The 18,882-nt window shown below is 41.1% G+C and overlaps 1 protein-coding gene across 7 annotated transcripts in view; it reads right to left on the bottom strand.

The window, feature by feature from the left end:
* Positions 1–119: 119 nt before the first annotated feature.
* Positions 120–18,882, bottom strand: part of CLYBL (citramalyl-CoA lyase) — a 337,517-nt gene continuing 318,754 nt past the window's right edge. For 2 of the 7 annotated variants that reach the window (XM_090258576.1, XM_090258580.1), the window contains 2 exons: positions 3,871–3,990; positions 2,780–2,923 (listed from right to left, as the gene is read on the bottom strand). In XM_090258576.1, the coding sequence (XP_090114702.1) occupies positions 3,895–3,990 (96 nt within the window). In that variant the 3' untranslated portion in view covers positions 2,780–2,923; positions 3,871–3,894. Of the gene's footprint in view, positions 356–2,779; positions 2,924–3,870; positions 3,991–13,401; positions 13,454–18,882 lie in introns of those variants that run through there. The other 5 variants (XM_090258575.1, XM_090258573.1, XM_090258574.1 and 2 more) reach the window with 5 other exon arrangements.

The following is an 18,882-nucleotide window of genomic DNA, read 5'->3' as shown; positions in this document are numbered from 1 at the left end:
ATCGTAAAAGCAGAATTTTCTTTAAAAAAAAACAAAACAAAACAAAAAAAACTTGTCGGGGAAAATATTGGGACAACTGTAAAAAATAAATAAAAAGGACTGAAAAAAAAAACCTGTATTTTTTTTTCACCTCTTAAGATATCACTAGAAATTTAACATCCCCAATGAAAGTCAGTTTTTCAAATTCCAGCAAAGATGTTAATAATAATAATTGCTTGTGTATTTTAGTAAAGGGGAAAGAAACCCGACATGGTTTTTCCATTTGCCCAGCAAAATATGCCAGGCAACTATTTACTTTCAAATTCAAACCGGAGGCACGAAGTCTTTGCATTCTTCACACTTTTCCCAGCTGGTCCTGGAGGAGAAGACAGAAGGGAGCCAGTGGTTGAACACTTGGAAATCTGAAGGGACTGCTTCCCAGATGCCCGGGAACTTCCCAACTTGTGCACTGGGACAGTGGCTGACTCCACCAGAGTTTTCCTCAACATTTCAATAAAACAAGATTGGATTGATATAATCCTCTATACATTAAAATGAGGTTGTCACAGATTGTCATTAAGACCTCAGTAAAACAATGAAGACATTATTGTACATGCCCCCCCTCAGGCAAGGTATTAGGGGAATAAAACAATCTATACCACACGGGTCCTATTGAGATTAATGAAAAAATTATGCAAAAAAGTCTCTATTTCATTTTCCTGAGACAGGGTTTTACATACGTACAGTCAGTCTTGCTTTGCACCTGATGATTTATTGAACTAATCTACAATGATCACCACTGATGTTTTCAACTCAATCTTGTCCAGGCTCATTTTCTAAGTAATTGTTTCTCATTAGTTCTGATAATATTTTAATAGTGTTGCCCATAATTTAGGCCCCAAGAATTAATAACAGCGGGATTGTGATGAACAATACAAAATATGAACAGATATGGTTTTTAATTAATCAGATTACTGTAAAGTCTTCTTTTTGTGGTCCATTCTTAGCTCAGAGGAATTTCCCATGTTGGGCATTGCCATTATGTCATGTGAGATCAATTCACCCAGCCCTGCCTCACTGTCTCCCATCCTCCCTGTGATACCTGCACACACCCCCCAATGGATCCAAACAGATAGGAAAACAGTAGTAATATCTTGTATTCCAGCATCTCCTTGTCCTGGAGTTTTGTTCTTCAAGGAATGAGGCACAATAAGTCTCAGACCCTGACTAAACTCCTCCAGGGCCCTCATTAGAGTTTCTGCTCAGAGTGGGTACTTGGTCCAGATTTTTGGCTCTAGTGTCTCATGATCAGGACCAAGGGGTTATGAAGAAGATGGTAACGCTGACACTTGAAGAGACTTAAACAGCAAGGTGGGTTTGCTCGAACAAAGTGCAGTTTGAGATAAAGGGTGTGGTGGTTGGTTCAACTTGGCTGCGGACGTAGGAACTCATGGGTCTCTTGCTGATGTGGGTAGAGACCTTGCTGATGGGACTGCTTTTCCCAAAGTCCAAATGCCTGCATCTGAGGTTCCCTCACAGGGAGGACTTGGTTCTCAGAGAGCTCATGACTTGAGGAGGCTCCCCTGTAAGGTTTGGGGGTTGCCTGTGTAACTGGAGTGCAGGCTAAACCGACTTATCCTTTCATCCTGTCAGAGCCTGAAGGAGTTATCTGGACCAACACAGAGGATGGGAAGGGCAGTTGGGTTGAAGTGGGGGGTTGCTTGTGGGAGAAATATGAAGAAACGTTTTTATTTTCTTCTTTTGCTTAACACAGGTCCTTCCTACAGTTTTAGCACCCTGAGAGGAGTGTGTGTGTGTACATGACAGGTCAGAATGAGAGGAGTCCTATGCCTTCCAAGCAGTTCTGTGTCTGTGTTCTGAGCAGAGGGGTCCAACTGTGTGGATGCCTATAGTCCTGGATTAACCCTTGTGCACACCTGGCTACTAGCCTAGATTGGCACAGTTGCAACAATGGGGTGCGGTGGGGGCTGCTTCTCCTGTAATTGCCGCCACTGTCTGTCTGCAGTCCTGAAGCCCAGTTGGCTAAAGGCCAGTCATCTTGAACATTGGCTGAGATGCCAGCTTTCTCCTGGCAGCCCCTTCACATGAGGATGGGTCTAGCTCCCACCTTTCTCTCCAGCTAACTGTGAAGCATCACAGAGCAGTGAAGGGTGACAGTGCTCTCCCGCGAGATTGAAGGGAGTGCACCAAGAAGGGGAGATGAGCTGCCCAAAAAAGGCCAGGGCCACCTGGCGCATCCCTTTTCCACTTAAGAGCTGTCTCCAAGGATCCCATGTTTGGAAATATTAGTTGGTTACTCAAGAATGTGTTTCCCCAGAACCTTCCTGCCTGGATCAGTTTCCTCTGGTATTCCCATCAAAATTTGATTGCTCCCTTCTTGCTGTGCATTGGGTGGGTAGGTGGGTGTTGCATGGCGGTCTGTGGGCCTTCCTACTTTACATTGGTTACATGGTGCCTTTCCTTGTATATAACCTTCAGTTCTACTCCCCTCTGGGGCTTCCTGAAGGAATGGAAGAGGTAGGGGAAAGGTAGGCCCCTGGTTGGGATACATAGTAAGGACCACATAGGAAATAAACAAAAAGGGCAGAGGAGGAGGTGAAAAATGAAAATTAAAAAACCCAACTGTTTTCTATTTACAAATTTAAATAAACAGAACAGCCTTCCCCGCGGTGTTTGTCTAAGAGTAGCAGCCTTGCTGCTGTGTAGGTCATGAAAAGGTTGGTGTAGAGTTTAAAACTTCCCATTCTGTTAATTTCTTAAAGAACAGTCATCCAGAGTCTCAACACAAAAGCTCATGATTTAATGAGGAGCAGAAACAAAATCTCTGATTGTTGGTGTTTCAAATTTCATTGGCGTCCTCTGGCAAACACAAGTTGATCCTTCGCAGCTCAATACCCTTTAGCCTTCAATATAAGAGCACATGCTGAATAGGGAAGAATGGCCGGTTGTTATGTTTATTTACCCTTCCTACAAGCTGGGTTAACCTCTTCAAAACAGCTTTACTAAGCCCGTTAACCACACCACCCATATGACCTGCAGCAGCATCTCTAATGTGATGCAAATCTCACAGAGGACCATATGCAACGGCTCTGCCCCATTGTATCTTCTTAGAGACTACAAGTTTATTGCTGAGGGGGCCCTGTCCCAGCCATACATTTACAGGGGAAATGGGCTCAATGGCAAACAGTTAAACGGGAAATAAAGGGGGAGAATGGATGGTCTTGTGTTTCTGCACATTTGTTTTTAAATTGCTGTTAACTGTTGACCCAAAGCATTCACCCAGGATGTGGACTTTCACAGCCATCACCTAACAGTTAAAGGATTATGGGTGTTTCATTTTGGAGGGTTGGAGGTTAACAGTAATCAGTTTGGAAGATTTATTTTTGGAGATATCTGTACAAACCAATATGATAGTTAATCAGCTTTTCTATGCTATCTCTGTTGTTTTTTAGAATCAGATTTCTATTGAAATAAACACATTCCTTCATTTACTTATTATTTTCTAAAAGCTTGGGATTTCTTGAAATTATTTATGGGGTCAAGTGAACAAATGAATAATGTGGGAAACATTTAACATGAGAAGGATGAAGGGAGTATACATATTTGGGAAAGACCAAACTTCCCTTCACAGCCCATCTTTCCCTACTATTTTATCTTACTATAACACATTAATAAACAATAAAATCATAAGCTTGGAACCAAAAAGAAGAAAGTTCATTTTTAGAGGAATAAGCGGCCAGTGAGATAACAACAACAAATGTGATTAACATGAACTGTAAATGGAAAAAGGTTCCAATCTGCCATGCTAACAAGTTGCCTTGGGTATTATGGTCTGTCTTTTAAGAAACCCTCTGTATATGTTTAGCCCACCTGATGAGAGCTTGATTTAACAGATCATTTTTCTTTGATGCGTGTGGCAAGCGTAACAATGTTCTGGGCTTGCTTCAGTAATGGCATGTCGATCATACTCCCTTGGAAAGTAAAGGCTCCCTGGAAAACAGAGAATACAAACTTCCTGAAAGAATGCTCAGAAATTATAGGCTTCCTTTAGGCACACACTTGTACAACAAGAACAATTTTAGATTCCACCTGAGTTTTATACTGACTTTCCAATCACACTTTTGAGAAAGTCAGGGTAAATTACAGGGGAAAGATAATTTTCCGTCTAAAGAGGAAAAAAAAAAATCTTTTAGCATTTTAATGAAGTGGAAAAACATTAGACATAAGGTATTGGAAACTGTTCATTTAACTCATAAAATCAAGCAGAAAACAACTGTGAAAGGAAAATGTAAATACTTCCTTGAAGGTTTTGAAATATTACACATAACTTTAAAAACAGTAATATGCTCTGGCAACTGATTATTGTTTGAAAAAAATGTATGAACAGGTTAACAGCAAAATGCTTTCTTCTTGCTGTAACATAATTGAGGGGTAACACTAAATGTGATGAGAAAATGTAAGGTAGGATTGTATTTCGTAAAAAGAGATTCCTCTGTTGGTACACACTTGCAGAAGAGGATTAGAATGACAAAGGACATGAGCCTGTAATGAAAAAAAAATAGGTCTGTTGAATGGAGAGACTGAAAGGAATCTCTGAGCTCTCCTGGTTTGTCCTAATTTTATAGACTTATTTTTCTTAACCTGTGGAAATACTAATTGAATGCATCGTGTGATCTAGGGCCTGTTCTAGATGAGGAAACAGACCCAGAATAAAGTGATTTTCCAAGGTCATATGACAAGGAGATGTTAATATTTGGGTCTCAGAATTTCTAGCCTTCATCACAGACCCCCATATTAACATGTTGTGTACTGGGGAATTTAAATACCTTTTAGAAATGATGAGAATTCTCGCCACCCATACACAATGTGTTAAGATAATAAGGTAATTCCTTTAGTGTATCAGAAAAAAAAATCTTAATGGAAAGAAGGCAGCATGCACAGACTATAAGTTAATGTCTGGATATTTATGTTCTTTTAATCATTTATTTTTGCTTTTTTCAATCACAACTCTTCTTCTTAATTCTCCTTCCTTCTACCTGACAGCAAGGATGCTGGTGTGAGTGGAAAGCAGGTGGTATTTGGAGATGTGGAAATGGATTAAATAGTTATAATTCTAGCTGATGGTCTATTTGCATATATTGCCATCTACTTCTGGATTTCACAAGTACTATCTGTTAACAGTCAATGCTGTCATTATTCAGGACTACCTGGATGGGTCTCCTGGGCTCTCTGGAAACCCTCATCTCTCACAATAACATAGTGTTCTACATAAGATGAAGGTAAAAAAAAATTGGCAGGGAAATCTTAGCAATGACTTCAGAATTTGTCTTTCAATCAATAGGGAGATTTAAAAGCCACCAGGATTAGAATTTTCATCAGTACAGTCATGTGCCACAAACAACATTTCAGTCAATGACCAAGACTGCATATATGATGGTGGTCCCATAAGATTATAATGAAGCCAAAAAATTCCTATTGCCTAGTGATGTCATAGCCATTGTAATGTCATAGTGCAACACATTACAATTGCCTACAGTAACCAGTACAGTAACATGCTGTACAGGTTCGTAACCTAGGGACAATAGGCTATAATATAGCCTAGGTATATAGTAGGTTATACCATCTAGATTTGTGTTAGTGCTCTCTATGATATTTGCACAAGGATGAAATAGCCTAATGATGTATTTCTCAGAAAGTATCCCTGTGATTAAGTGACACATGATTGTATTACTTAACCTTCTCAGCCTTGGAATGATAAATCTGATTCATATGAACACCTGTGTAGACTAAAATCCTGTACTAAAGTAATTTCCAACCCTGTTGTTTTTACTATGTATGCTCTCAGATTGGCCTTTGACTAATTGTATTCAGCCTGGAACTAATTTTGGTCATCTCTGTGACTATGATTAATTTTATGAATTTGGTAGAAGTTCCAAGGATGTTCCTTGAGTTAGCATGACATGTGAAATCAGGGCGTGGGACTCATGCTGTTTTACAAGGCAGTAGTCTAGTCTCCTTATTGGAGTAAATGATGAAGGCCAAAGGCCTCCTGGTTACCCGCCTACCAAGCAGATTATGGCCCTGTAAAACAGCACATCTGTGCCGCTAAAGCTTAAGTAATAGGCTGGCGAGATGAAAATAGCATAGATGCACATGAAATCAAAACAATGCAGAGAATCAAAATGATGGCTTTGGGTCTATGCCAAGTTCCTGGAATCTGCTTTGGGTTCCACATGCACATCAAAATGCAAAATATTTCATGTAGTGTTTCAAGACAGATCATTTTTTTCTTCTATAGTGGAAGAGTTTGCTTAACTTCTTTTATAAAGCTTAAACTGGAAAATGAAATTCAACATTTTTGCTCTTTGTTTCCTTCATCTCTGCAAATAGAGGATTTTAGTGTTAAGAATTAGATGCCTAGCCCTGGATGGTTTGGCTCATTGGACTGAGAGCCTGCCTGTGAACCAAAAGGTCGCCAGTTTGATTCCTCGTCAGGGCACATGCCTGGGTTGCAGGCCAGGTTCCCAGTTGGGGGTGTGTGAGAGGCAACCAATAGATATTTCTTTCACATATCGATGTTTCTCTCCTCCCTTTCATCCTCCCTTCCCCTCTCTCTAAAAAAATAAAATATATTTTAAAAAACTTTTAAAAAATTTGACCACCTAATATGAATATCCTCCTGCTTCAACATATTGACCTACAATATGGGTTAGTTTTTTAACATGGATCTACCTGTGAAATGTGAATGGTCTGTTGGTCAGGGTTTAGAAAAACACACTTTGTAAAACTACTTCAATTTGCCGGGAGGGTTTGAAACATTCCTTTTTAAATGCTTAGATATAAGTTTCAGTTTCACAGCCCAGTGACTTCCTGATAAGTTGGCTCACATGCCCTTTTCAAAGTAAAGGAACTTCCATCAATTTCAAGATTCAGACTATATAACTTGGATTAAAATGCCTAGAAATAGTAACTCATTCATGGTTAAAAACCTTAACAACCATGGCTACAACAGTAATAATAGCTATAATTTTTTGAGCAGTTGATAGCCCAGAACAGTGCCTGGCACTGGATATACTTTATTTCATGTAATGCTTGTAACAACAGTGAGAGGTAGGTACTATTATTCATCCCCATTAACAGTATTTTTTAAATTTCTTTTTCTTTTCTTTTTGTATGCTTTATTGATTATCCTGTTACAATTGTCACAATTTCTTTTCCCTTTGCTCCCCTCCACCCAGCAAAATCCCCCTCCAGCAGTCCCCTGCCTTAGTCCATGTCCATGGGTCACATATAAAGCTTTTCTTTACATCTCCCTGCACCCTCCTACTATGCTTCTTAATTTCTGCATCATTTCCCTCTCTCTCCCCACTCCCCCCTCTGAGCTGACCTCCCCCAACCTGCTCCCCATACCTATGATTCTGTTCCCACTCTGGTTGCCTGCTTAGTTTGTTGTTTCTATTCCCTAGGTTCTGTTGTTGATAGTTTTGATACTGTTTTCACTTTAATGTTCATAGTTTTGATTTTCTTTTTTGTAAGTCCTTTTAACATTTCATAGAATAATGGCTTGGTAGTGATGAACTCCTTCAGCTTTACCTTGTCTGGGAAGCACTTTATCTGCCCTTACATTCTAAATGATAGCTTTGCTGGATAGGGTAATCTTGGTTTTAGGTCCTTGCTTTTCCCCACTTTGAATATTTCCTGCCAGTCCCTTCTTGCCTGCAGAGTTTCTTTTGAGAAATCAGCTGACAGCCTTATAGGGACCCCTTTGTATGTAATTCTCCTCTTCTCTCTTGCTGCTTTTAAGATTCTCTCTTTATCCTTAACCTTTAGCACTTTGATTATGATGTGTCTTGGTGTGGTCCTCCCTGGGTCGTTTGTTTGGGAGTCTCTGTTCTTCCTGGACCCGTATGTCCATTTCCTTCCCCAAATTAGGGTAAGTTTTCCTTCATTATTTTTTCACATAATTTTTCAATTTCTTGCTCTTCATCTTCACCTTCTGGCAACCCTATAACTCGGATGTTGGCACATCTATAGCTGTCCCAGAGGTTTCTAAGCCTCTCCTCATTTTAAAAAGTTCTTGTCTCCTCTTTCTGTACTGGTTGGATGTTTGTTTCTTCCTTATGTTTCAATTTGTTGATCTGAACCCTGGTTTCCTTTCCTTCATCACTTGTTTTGTATGAATTTTCCTTCATTTCAACCAGGATAGCCTTCATTCTTTCCCTGTCCTGTTTAGCCTTTGCTGTCAAGTCTGTGAGCATCTTTATCACCAATACCTTCAACTGTGCATCTGTTAAGCTATCTCCTCACCCATTAGGCATGCTATCTGCTCATTGCTTAGTTGTGTCACTGGGACACAAGCTGTCATCATGACAGCTTTCTGTGTTTGCCTCTGTAACCTGGGTAGGGCTGTCACACCTCTTATGTTATAGGGGGCAAAGCCTTAGGTATTCCTTAGTGCTGGCGACTGTTTCACTGAGTTTTGGCGCTGTATGTGGGGGAGGGGTCCGATAGGGGAAAAATGCCGGTTGCCACCACTTTTCCAGGCACTTCTCCCCCTTCCTGTACTAAGCAAGCTGCCTCCTTTTTGAAACTAGTAACTCCTTCCTCTGCCCCATCCCCACTTGCTTTCACAATCAGAAGCAATGCGGCTCTCTTTTCCTTAGCACTGGAACCGCAAGCTACATGGTCTGGTTTGGGGCTGGGATTGCTTCTTGGGCTTAAACTGTATGGCTGTTTTTTGCCCTGGGTCCAGCTAGCCACGCCCACCAGCTGCTGATGCCTGCCAGGCCCCTCCCCCTCAGCTGCTACTCCACTCCTCTTTCTCGCCATCCTGGCTCGGCCCCTCCTACTTTCTGGCTGATTATTTCTTCTTTATTTCTTTGCTGAACTTCCTTGTAGTTTCGATTTTCTGGACTTTCTATTTGTTTTTGTTTTTGTATTTTTTTAGTTCTTAAGTTTCTTCTTAGTTGTGAGGAGATGCAGCATGTGTATTTATGCCTCCATCTTGGCCAGAAGTCTTCTATTTCTTTTTAGTTGTGGTAAAAACACATGGCCCGAAATTTACCACAACCATTTTTAAGTGTCCAGTCAGTAGTGTTAAGCATATTCACATTGTTGTGTAATCGATCTCTAGAACTTTTTTGTCTTGCAAAAGCAAAACTGGCCAGTCCCTATTAAACAACTACTACCCAGTTCCCTTCCCCTAGCCTCTGGCAACCATCATTCTACTTTCTGTTTCTATGAGTTTGTATTCATCCTCATTTTATAACTGAGGAAACTGAGGCACAAAGAACTTAAAAAACTGGTTACATATCTGCCCTGTAGCTAGTATGTATAGAAGTGAGATAAAACCTGGCTCTAACTGACCCAACGCATGTGTTCCTGGCTTATTGATTGAAAAGTATTCTCTGGGTTTCCTGAGTGCTTATATCAGAATCATCTGGGAGGGGGTGGGTGGGCACAAGCAGATTCTTGGGCTGGATCCATTACTGTTTGATGCAGAAGGCCTATGGGTTGACCAGGAATTCTCTGATGATTCTAATGCACATTCAAGTTTGAGAAGCTCTGTTTTAGCTCCCCTGGGTGGAAATGGTTAGGCCAGCTTTGATATGGGTCCAATTCCATCCCAACCCTCAAGGGGTTTACAGTTTGCTGGAGTAACATGAATGAAATGAGAAGATCCTATATAATACAAAGAGAATTAGAGGAAAAACCAGTGTGATCAATACGGAGTGATCAGATGGTCTGAAATGGCTGCTCTTTCCAATCAGGATCATCTTTGTCAGAGTGCACAGCTCATTTAGATATGATACTGTGTACCTACAGCATGTTATGCATTCCCTGCTACAGTTCCATGGAGCTTCTTGCACAATGAGCGTTTATTCAGCAATTACCTATTGAGTTATTTGTTGTAAAAAATGGCTGGTCAATCACTTTGGCACAGCTTACTATACACACGTCTATATGTAGTTTTTCTAACACTTTGGTCATTACCTGATGGCAAGTTAGGCACTGAAATAACACGAATTTTATCAGACCCTGAAGTTCTTCATGGAGGGAGAATCTGACTAAAATTTTTGGCAAAAGTATTGAAGATGATGGTGGTGATGACAATAGTGATCATATCTATATGTTTTGCATTTCTGGCAGTTAGTACTTGAGATTATTTTTCTCTAGAGCACTCAAAGAGTAATTTTCTAGAAGCCATAAGTTGATATAATGCTTTCCCTACTCACTTCATTTTCAAATAACTTCTTTGGGAATTCAGGGAGTTCTCTCTGGTGCCTTCCAATGACAATGTTGCAGCAATTCCCTGTTAGGGGGATTTCTCTATTGGCATTAATGACAGTATTTGAGCCCAGCTGTTATAGTCTAGTTTTCTTCCTCTGTGACACTAAGTCTTACACCCAGTAAATTATTTACCTTACAACAGTTCCCAGGGAATTCCTAAAACTTTATATCAGTGTTGGCCATTACCAAATTTCTCTTCAGAATCTTGGTTGTGTCTACTTGCTAAATCCTCTCAGGCCCAACCGTGACCTCCTATGATATAGCTCTTCCATATCCACAAAGTTAGTTGCTCCTTGATACTCTTCAAACTGGGTTAAGATGATGCTCTGGTGGACACTTTCATTCTCATTCTTCTTTCTGTCCAATTTTTCAACTTACCACCTTGGTCCCCTCACAATTTGGGTATGACATTTCTTTTAAGGAGTAAGTTGGATTGCCTGTCCCCCAGAGTTCAGTGGGGAGACTGCCTGGCTCCTAGACTGGCTGGCAGAGGCCTCACTGAGAGAGTGCTGGGACACTTAGCAGAGGAGTTGCACCTTCCTAACTGGGATGATTGTGCAATTTTCCTAAAACATCAAATAGGATCATCCATTTGCTTAAATCCCACTTTGACTCCCTTATGCTCTCCTGATGAAACCAGGCCCAGCCTCATCTCCTGCCAGTCCACCACACACACATACACACACTCACACACCTCTGGTACCTCTCCCACACACTCTGTTCTCTCCTCTGAAGGCCCTTTCTGTGTCTATCTGGCAAGGTTGTTGGGCCTCAAGACACATAAACGTCACAGTCTCTGTAGGGCTAATCCCTCTCCTTCTTTCCTTTAGGCAGCCTCCCTTTATAGGCCTTGTCACACTTTTTTCTAATTGTTTACATTGCTGTCTTTCTCACTATGCTGTGAGGCTCTTGAGGGCAGTGGCATCATTTCATATTTCTTTGAATTCATAGAACCCAGTACCCATAAAATGGTTCAGGGTGGAGCTTGGCTCTTTTGTGGGGCCAGAGATGGGTGACAGAGGGGGCCATGATATGGGAAGATAAAATTTGTCTTATGTTTCTTCTTTCCTTTATCTGCTGGCATCTTTCTGCACTGTTTGTTCTTTCCCTGGTCTGGTAATACTCACTGGTCAGTTGAACAACACTTGCTGAGTTTCCCGTAGGACACAGTATCTAACCTCAACAAATGAGATACTGGAGTCAGGTTAACTCATGCAAATGACTTAACAGTTAAATGCAAGTAAGTATATTATTATATTAGTGGTGCAAGGACAGAGGAACCACAGAAAGAGCAAATTCCCCTTTGCCCCCCTGCACCCAGCATCCCCAACTCCCTCCAGCGATCTCTCCTCTGTTCATGTCCATGGGTCATGCATATAAGTTCCTTGACAACTCCATTTCCTGTACTGGCTCTTAACATCCCCCTGCCTATTAACTACCAATTTGTACTTCTTAATCTCTTCACCTTTCCCCCATTCCCCCAGAACCCCTACCCAACTGGCCACAATTCCAATGTTCTCCATATCTATGATTCTGTTTCTGTTTTTGTTTGCTTAGTTTGTTTTTTAGATTTAGTTGTTGATAGTTATGCATTTATTGCCAATTTAATGTTCATAGTTTTGATCTGCTTTTTCTTAACTAAGTCCCTTTAACATTTTATATAATAATGGCTTGGTGATGATGAACTCCATTACCTTTACCTTGTCTGGGAAGCACTTTATCAGCACTTCCACTCTAAATGATACCTTTGTTGGAAAAAGTAATCTAGGTTGTAGGTCCTTGCTTTTTATCACTTTGAATACTTCTTGCCAATCCCTTCTAACCTGCAAAGCTTCTTTTGAGAAATCAGCTGACAGTCTTATGGGAACTCTGCTTGTCTCTTGCTGCTTTTAAGATTCTCTTTGGCATTTTAATTATAATGTGTCTTGGTGTGGTCCTCTTTACATCCATCTTATTTGGGATTCTCTATGTTTCCTGGACTTGTATGTCTATTTATTTCACCAAATCAGGGAAGTTTTCTATCATTCTTTTTTCAAGTAGATTTCCAATTTTGTGTTCTTTCTCTTCTCCTTGTGGCACCCCTGTGATTGAATGTTGGAATGTTTGAAGTTGACCCAGAGGTTCCTTACACTATTCTTGATTTTTTGGATTCTTTTTTCTTCTTGCTATACTGATTAGATGTCTTTTTCTTCCTTATGTTCCAAATCATTGATTTGCTTCTTGGCTTCATCCACTCTGCTGTTGATTCCCTGTCAATTGTTCTTTAGTGTATTCTTCATTTCTGCCTGGGTCATTTTTTATGCTGTTGAAGTACCCACTGAGTTCCCTGAGCATCCTTAGAACTGTGTTTTAAACTTTGCATCCGATAGATTGTGTATCTCCATTTTGTTTAGCTCTTTTTCTGTAATTTTGATCTGTTCTTTCATTTGGGTCACATTTCTTTGTCTCTTCATTTGGGCAGCCTCCCTATGTTTGTTTCTATGTATTAGGTATAGCTGCTTTGACTCTCTGTATTGCTATTGTGGTCTAACGCAGTAGGTGTCCTGTAGGGTCTAGTGGCACAGCCTTCCCTGTCTCCTAAGCTCTGTATTTGAGGTATTCCCTCCATGTGGGTTAAGTACTTTCTTGTAGATGAGGCATGATTGCTGTCTTCAAGTCAATGGAAGGGACTTACCCAGTCCAGAGAGCTGGTAGGACTGGCTGTGGCCCCTGGCCAGCAACCACCTCCCTCTGTGGCTTGTGGAGGTGGTAGCATGGTGCTCCAATATGGTCTGTAACTGTCCACTGTGTGCACAAGCTCTGGGGTTTCCTGAGTGGTGCAGGCCAAGGTCAGCCTCCACCTGTGTTCTGTCTGTGGCCCCTTGACATAAGTTCTAAAGTGGTTTGCAGATGGCTGCTGCTAGTGCTGCACCTGGAGCCACTAAGTGAGAGGTATGGGGATTGGTGTCAGCTATTGCTTGTTTGAGAGGATTTTGGAAAGTCTGAAGCCTGCACCTAGCCCAGCCCTTCATATGGAAAAGCCACTGTTACCACCAGGCTGGGAGGGTTGCTTGGGTAGGCCTGTTAGCTAGATGAGGTGGAGCCTTAGGTAATAATTAAGGTGGGGCTTACCATGTGAGTCAGGTTGGTGGAGATGTAGATATGATGCTGTTGCACTGTGGTTCTGTATGGGAGAGGGTTCAGAAAAGTTACAGTGGCCACTGTCTTCAGTTCTATCTGGGCAGAAGCTGTCCCCAAGCTCTCACCCTGATGCTAGACATATCAGTTTCTCCCAGCATGCCACGGTTGCCCTTCAAACTGCTGTCCTGGTGCTAAAGCCCAAAAGGAGAGAGTCTGAGTAAGTCCATATATGGTATGAGGCCCTTTAAGAGGAGAGGCCTGAGAATCCTGCAGTTTCTTCTACTGACACAACCCCTACTGGTTTTTATAGCCAGAAGTTATGGGGACTCATCTGCCTGGCACTATAACCCTAGGCTAGGTGGTCTGGTGCAAGGGTGGGATCCCTCGCTCCTGAGATATCCCCCCATTTTATATCCACCACACATGGGTTTGGGACCAGCTCCATCCCTCCTACCCATCAAGATGAATGTGGTTCTTTAATTCCTTAGCCGATTTTCTGATGGTTCTGAGTGATGGTGTTCTATATTTTAGTTGTAATTTTGCTGTGATTGTGCGAGGAGGTGAGCCACATTTACCTATGCCTCCATCTTGACTGGAAGTCTAGGAATAGGTTTTTTAAAGTCAGGTTTGAAGGTCAGGGGTGCCAAATGAAGGTCAAGAGAGACACGAGGGAACTGGGAGTAGCACATTTAAAATGAGTGGGGTTGACTTCCTCTCTGTTCCTTAAGAGCTCCCTGTGCTTCTGGTCACTAGTGACTCAATAGATAAAGCAAAATGAAGGACTACAGTATGAGATACTGGATCTTTTTATGGCTCTGTCTGCAGATGAAGGGCTTACTATAGGGCCCAATGAAAGGGAGCCTAAACTAGTGCAAATTAAAGCAATCTGGCAGACAGACAACATTTTAAAATATTGGTTCTGCTCCTAATTGCTGTTTGACTTTCCCTATGACAAAGCACATAAGATGTAGTCTATGCTTGATGAAGCAGGACTAGAACCCACTGGAATTTCTCTGTTCTTGCTGCCTGCCCTGGGAAGCCCTAGGCTTGCTCCTTCTGGACCCTAAAGAGAGGAAGTTAAACCACCTATTTCCTTCCCTTTATTCTGGGCATTTTCACTCCATCCAGGGACCCAACAATGGAAAAGCTAAGAGCTGACCCAGCCCAGCTCAGTCTTGCTTCTGAGTGCGCCATCATGGATGGATTGACTGCCCTCATCCACAGATGGCTCTCTGGGTGCCAGGAGAGGGTAGGTGAAGGACTTTGTTTATTTTCTCTTGAGAAGTAAATATCAAGATTCTCTCAGCAACTGTGATTTATACTCAAATTAACTATAGCCTTCAGTAAGCCCTAGGATATTCATTTCCAAACTAAAAATTAAGAGAGTGCAATCTTATTAAGAAGACTCACTACCAAAAAGTTTTCATCTGATAGTACTTTACACCTTTACAAAATATTTTCAAAGAGATTTTTCTCACTTGTACTAGGGAAGGCATGGTTATTTATGATTAACATATGCAAAAACTGGTTCAATATTAATCTTTTTAAAGGAGCTTATTAATATGAGAATGGGAGGATTAGAATCTAAGGCTTTTCATCTCAAAATTTAAACTCTTCCCACTAATCTATATATCCCAAAGTATGGCTGTTAACTGTGGTACCTGTGATGATTATATAAAAATTTTAAATATATATTTGATCTATATAGAGTATATCATATATTTTAAAATTTTATTTTGATGTCATATATAAACAATAACTAGCAGATCCAATCAAGATGGTGGCATAGGCAGACCTGGTTTGCCTCTTTGCACAACTACATCAAAATTACAACTAAAATATAGAACAACCATGCACCAGAACTGTCAGAAATCAAGTTGAATGGAAGCCTGAAAACTACAGAATTAAAGAAACCACATCCATCGAGATTGGTAGCAGGGATACAGATGTGAAATGGTCTGGTCTCTCACCCATGTGTGGTAGATAAAAATTCAGAAGGGATATATTAGGAGTGAGGAGTCCAAGTCCCACACCAGTTCCCCCAGCCCAGGGTTCTAGTGCCAGGAAGATAAATCCCCACAACTTCTGACTGCAAAAATCAGCGGGGATTGAGTTGGTGGAAGAAACTGTGGGAACCCTAATCAGTTCATCTTCAAGAATTCACACAAAAACTCACCTAGTCAGACTTACTCCCTCTGAGTTCCAGCACCAGGGTAGCAGCTTCAAAGGCACCAGTGGTATACAGGGGAGAAACTGAAGTGTCCACAACAAGGCAAGCAGAGACCATTGTCTCTTTTCTAAATCCTCCCCCTACAGAGCTGGTAAGCTGGTGCCATATCTGAGACTCCATCAACCTGGCTAACACTGTTTGAACCCACATTGGAGACCCCAGAGACTCTGCCCCACCCAACTTATGGGCCCACCCAAGCTTCTTTTCCATGTGAAAGGCTGGTCTTGGCTCATGCTTCAGAACTTCCTAAATCCTATCAAATAAGCAACAGCTGGCCTCAATGAGCTCAAGGCCTGGCACTACCAGCAGACAGCTTAGATTCACAGCTTGGCTTTGCCTGGGAATCTCCAATACCAGCACAAGTAGCAGCCATTTCAGATTGTTTTATAGATCATGCAGGATGCCCTGGGCAAAACAGAGGGGGTGGGGCTGACTTTGGCCTGCACCACCTGGGAAACCCCAGGGCCAGTGCATTCAGTGGACAGCTACAGACTATGTCAGAGCATCACCACACTGCCCCCCACACAGCTGATCTTCCACAGAGGGTGGAGGTTGGTGGTAAGTAGTCACAGCCAGTCCTTGCAGCTGACTGGCCTGGGTAAATCCCTCCTATTGATCTGCCAACAGCAACCAAAGCTCAAGAGGAGGGTGTACTCAGTCCACACAAAGGGCACAACTTGAGTACCCAGCTTGGGTGATAGAAGAGGCTGTGCCACTGGACCCTACGAGACACCTACAACATTAGGCCATACTACCAAAACATGGAGTCAAATCAGCTCTACCCAACACACAGAAACAAACACAGGGAGGCTGCCAAATTGAGGAGGCAAAGAAATATGGCCCAAATAAAAGAACAGAACAAATCCCCAGAAAAAGAAGTAAACAAAATGGAGATAGTCAAGTTATCAGATGCTGTGTTCAAAACACTGGTGATCAGGATGCTCAGAGAAATGATTGAGTACAGGCACAAAATAAAGAAAGAAGTGAAGGCTATACAAAGTGAAATAAAGAAAAATATGCAGGGAACCAACAGTGATGGGAAGGAAGCTGGGATTCAAATCAACTATTTGGAAAAAAGGGAAGAAATAAACATGCATCCAGAACAGAAAGAAGAAACAAGAATTGAGAAAAACAAGGAGAGGATTAGGAACTTCCAGGACAACTTCAAGCATACCAACATCCAATTCACAGGGGTGCCAGAAAAAGAGAAAAAGCAAGAAATGGAAAAGTTAGTTGAAAAAAATAATAGAGGAAATCTTCCCTAATTTGGTGAAGAAAATAGACATACAAGTCCAGCAAGCACAGACAGTCCCAAACAAGTTGGACCCAAAGAGAATCACATCAAGACACATAATAATTAAAATGCCAAAGACTAAAGATAAAGAGAATCTTAAAAGCAGTAAGAGAAAAGCAGAGTTACCTACAAAGGCGTTCCCATAAGACTATCAGCTGATTTCTCAAAAGAAATTTTGCAAGCAAGAAGGGGCTGGTAAGAAGTATTCAAAGTGATGAAAAGCAAGGAGCTGCAATCAAGATTATCCAGCAAAGCTATCCTTGAGAATGGAAGTGCTGATAAAGTGCTTCCCAGACAAGGTAAAGCCAAAGGAGTTCATCATTATTATATGAAATGTTAAGGGGACTTATTTAAGAAAAACAAGATCAAAACTATGAACAATAAAATGACAACAAACTCACAACTATCAGCAACTGAATCTAAAAAATAAAAGTAAACTAAGCAAACAACCAGAACAGGAACAGAATAATAGGTATGGAGATCATTTGGAGGGTTATCATGGGGGAGGGTGAAGGGGGAGAAGGGGGGAAAGTGTACAAGGATTGAGAAGCATAACTGGTAGGAATAAAATAGACAGGGGGATGTTAAGCATAGTATAGGAAAGGGTGAAGCCAAAGAACTTATATGCACAATTCATGGACATGGACTAAGGGGGTGGGATTGCTGGAGGGAAGGAGGGTACTGGGCAGAGGGGGCAAAGGGAAAAAAAATTGGGACAACTGTAACAGCATAATCAATAAAATACACTTAAAAAATAACTAGCATATGTAAGTAGTTATTTCAGAGATATTATTACTTAAGATGAGGATGAAAAATATAATGATATATAGGTAAGGTGCAGGTAAGCAAATATGTGAAAGTACAATTTTATTAACTAAATTTGGAAACCACTAAAATACAGCATGCTTCCATCCTGAGTTTCCATTTTAAAGCTCTTATTGTAATTATTTTGATATTAGAAATATCAAAAGACATTTTTAGTGAGAAAAGCTTAATAATAAATGTGTGAATGACAGTTTAGGTCCTGAAAAAAAATCCAAAACATTTATGAGAAAGATTAGACAGTGACATTTAATCCTTTTATATGCTTCTGAATATCAGTAACCCTTTGTTTTATGAGTAAACATTTTAAAAATTGCCATTAAGAGAGTCAAAGAATATTATTGAAGACTTGGGAAATAGAGAACATTTTTTTAACACTTTAGATTGTAGTGATAATTTGATAGATATTTCAATAATGTTCAGAATTAAAATTCAATACCATTTACATCTATGGCCAGAGAATTTATAGATGCTAATGTATTTCTATGTGACATTACTAGAAGTTTTACTGAAGTCATTCAACATGGGCAACAGTTCACATTAGGCTAATCTCACTATTAGCACTGAAATTCTGACAGATGATATTCCATGGCTTTTGATGGGGAAGCCTTTTAAATGATTCATAACAGTGAAACAGTTGTGATATCTGAAGGGAGTTAGTTTAGTACCTGACTGGGAATGCAATGACAATTCAAGCTTGTTGAACTCCTTGGGAAGGTCCATTCAGAAGCCCCTGCTTCAGAGCACAGCCTCAGAGGGAGAGTGAGATATGGGGGATCCTGCATCCTGGCCAGTCTGTTGGATTTGTTTTCCAAGTTCTGAAAGGTGCAAAAGTCTGGAAGAGCTCCGTCTTTATCCCTACCATCCTTTTCCCCTTGTAGCTCTCTGGCTTTGAAAGGAGCACAGAACCACCCATGAAGAATGGGATGGAGAGCCTTGTGTACTCTCAGCACAGTTCCACCTGTTGGGTGAGTGCTGGCCTGAGAGGCCACCAGGGTCACCTGGCCAAGCAGCACCTCTATGACTTTCCACCAAACAGAAATGGGCAACTCTCCAGGATGGGCACATTCAGCAGCTGCTACTGAGGCAAAAAGTACACAAAGATACATGGAGAGAAAGGGACTTG

The sequence above is a fragment of the Furipterus horrens genome, unplaced genomic scaffold, assembly GCF_987537825.1.
Source record: "Furipterus horrens unplaced genomic scaffold, mFurHor1.1.pri manual_scaffold_12, whole genome shotgun sequence".
NCBI classification, from domain to species: domain Eukaryota; kingdom Metazoa; phylum Chordata; class Mammalia; order Chiroptera; family Furipteridae; genus Furipterus; species Furipterus horrens.
The sequence above is the reverse complement of the archived record's forward strand: the minus strand, read 5'-3'. Positions and strand labels throughout refer to the sequence as shown.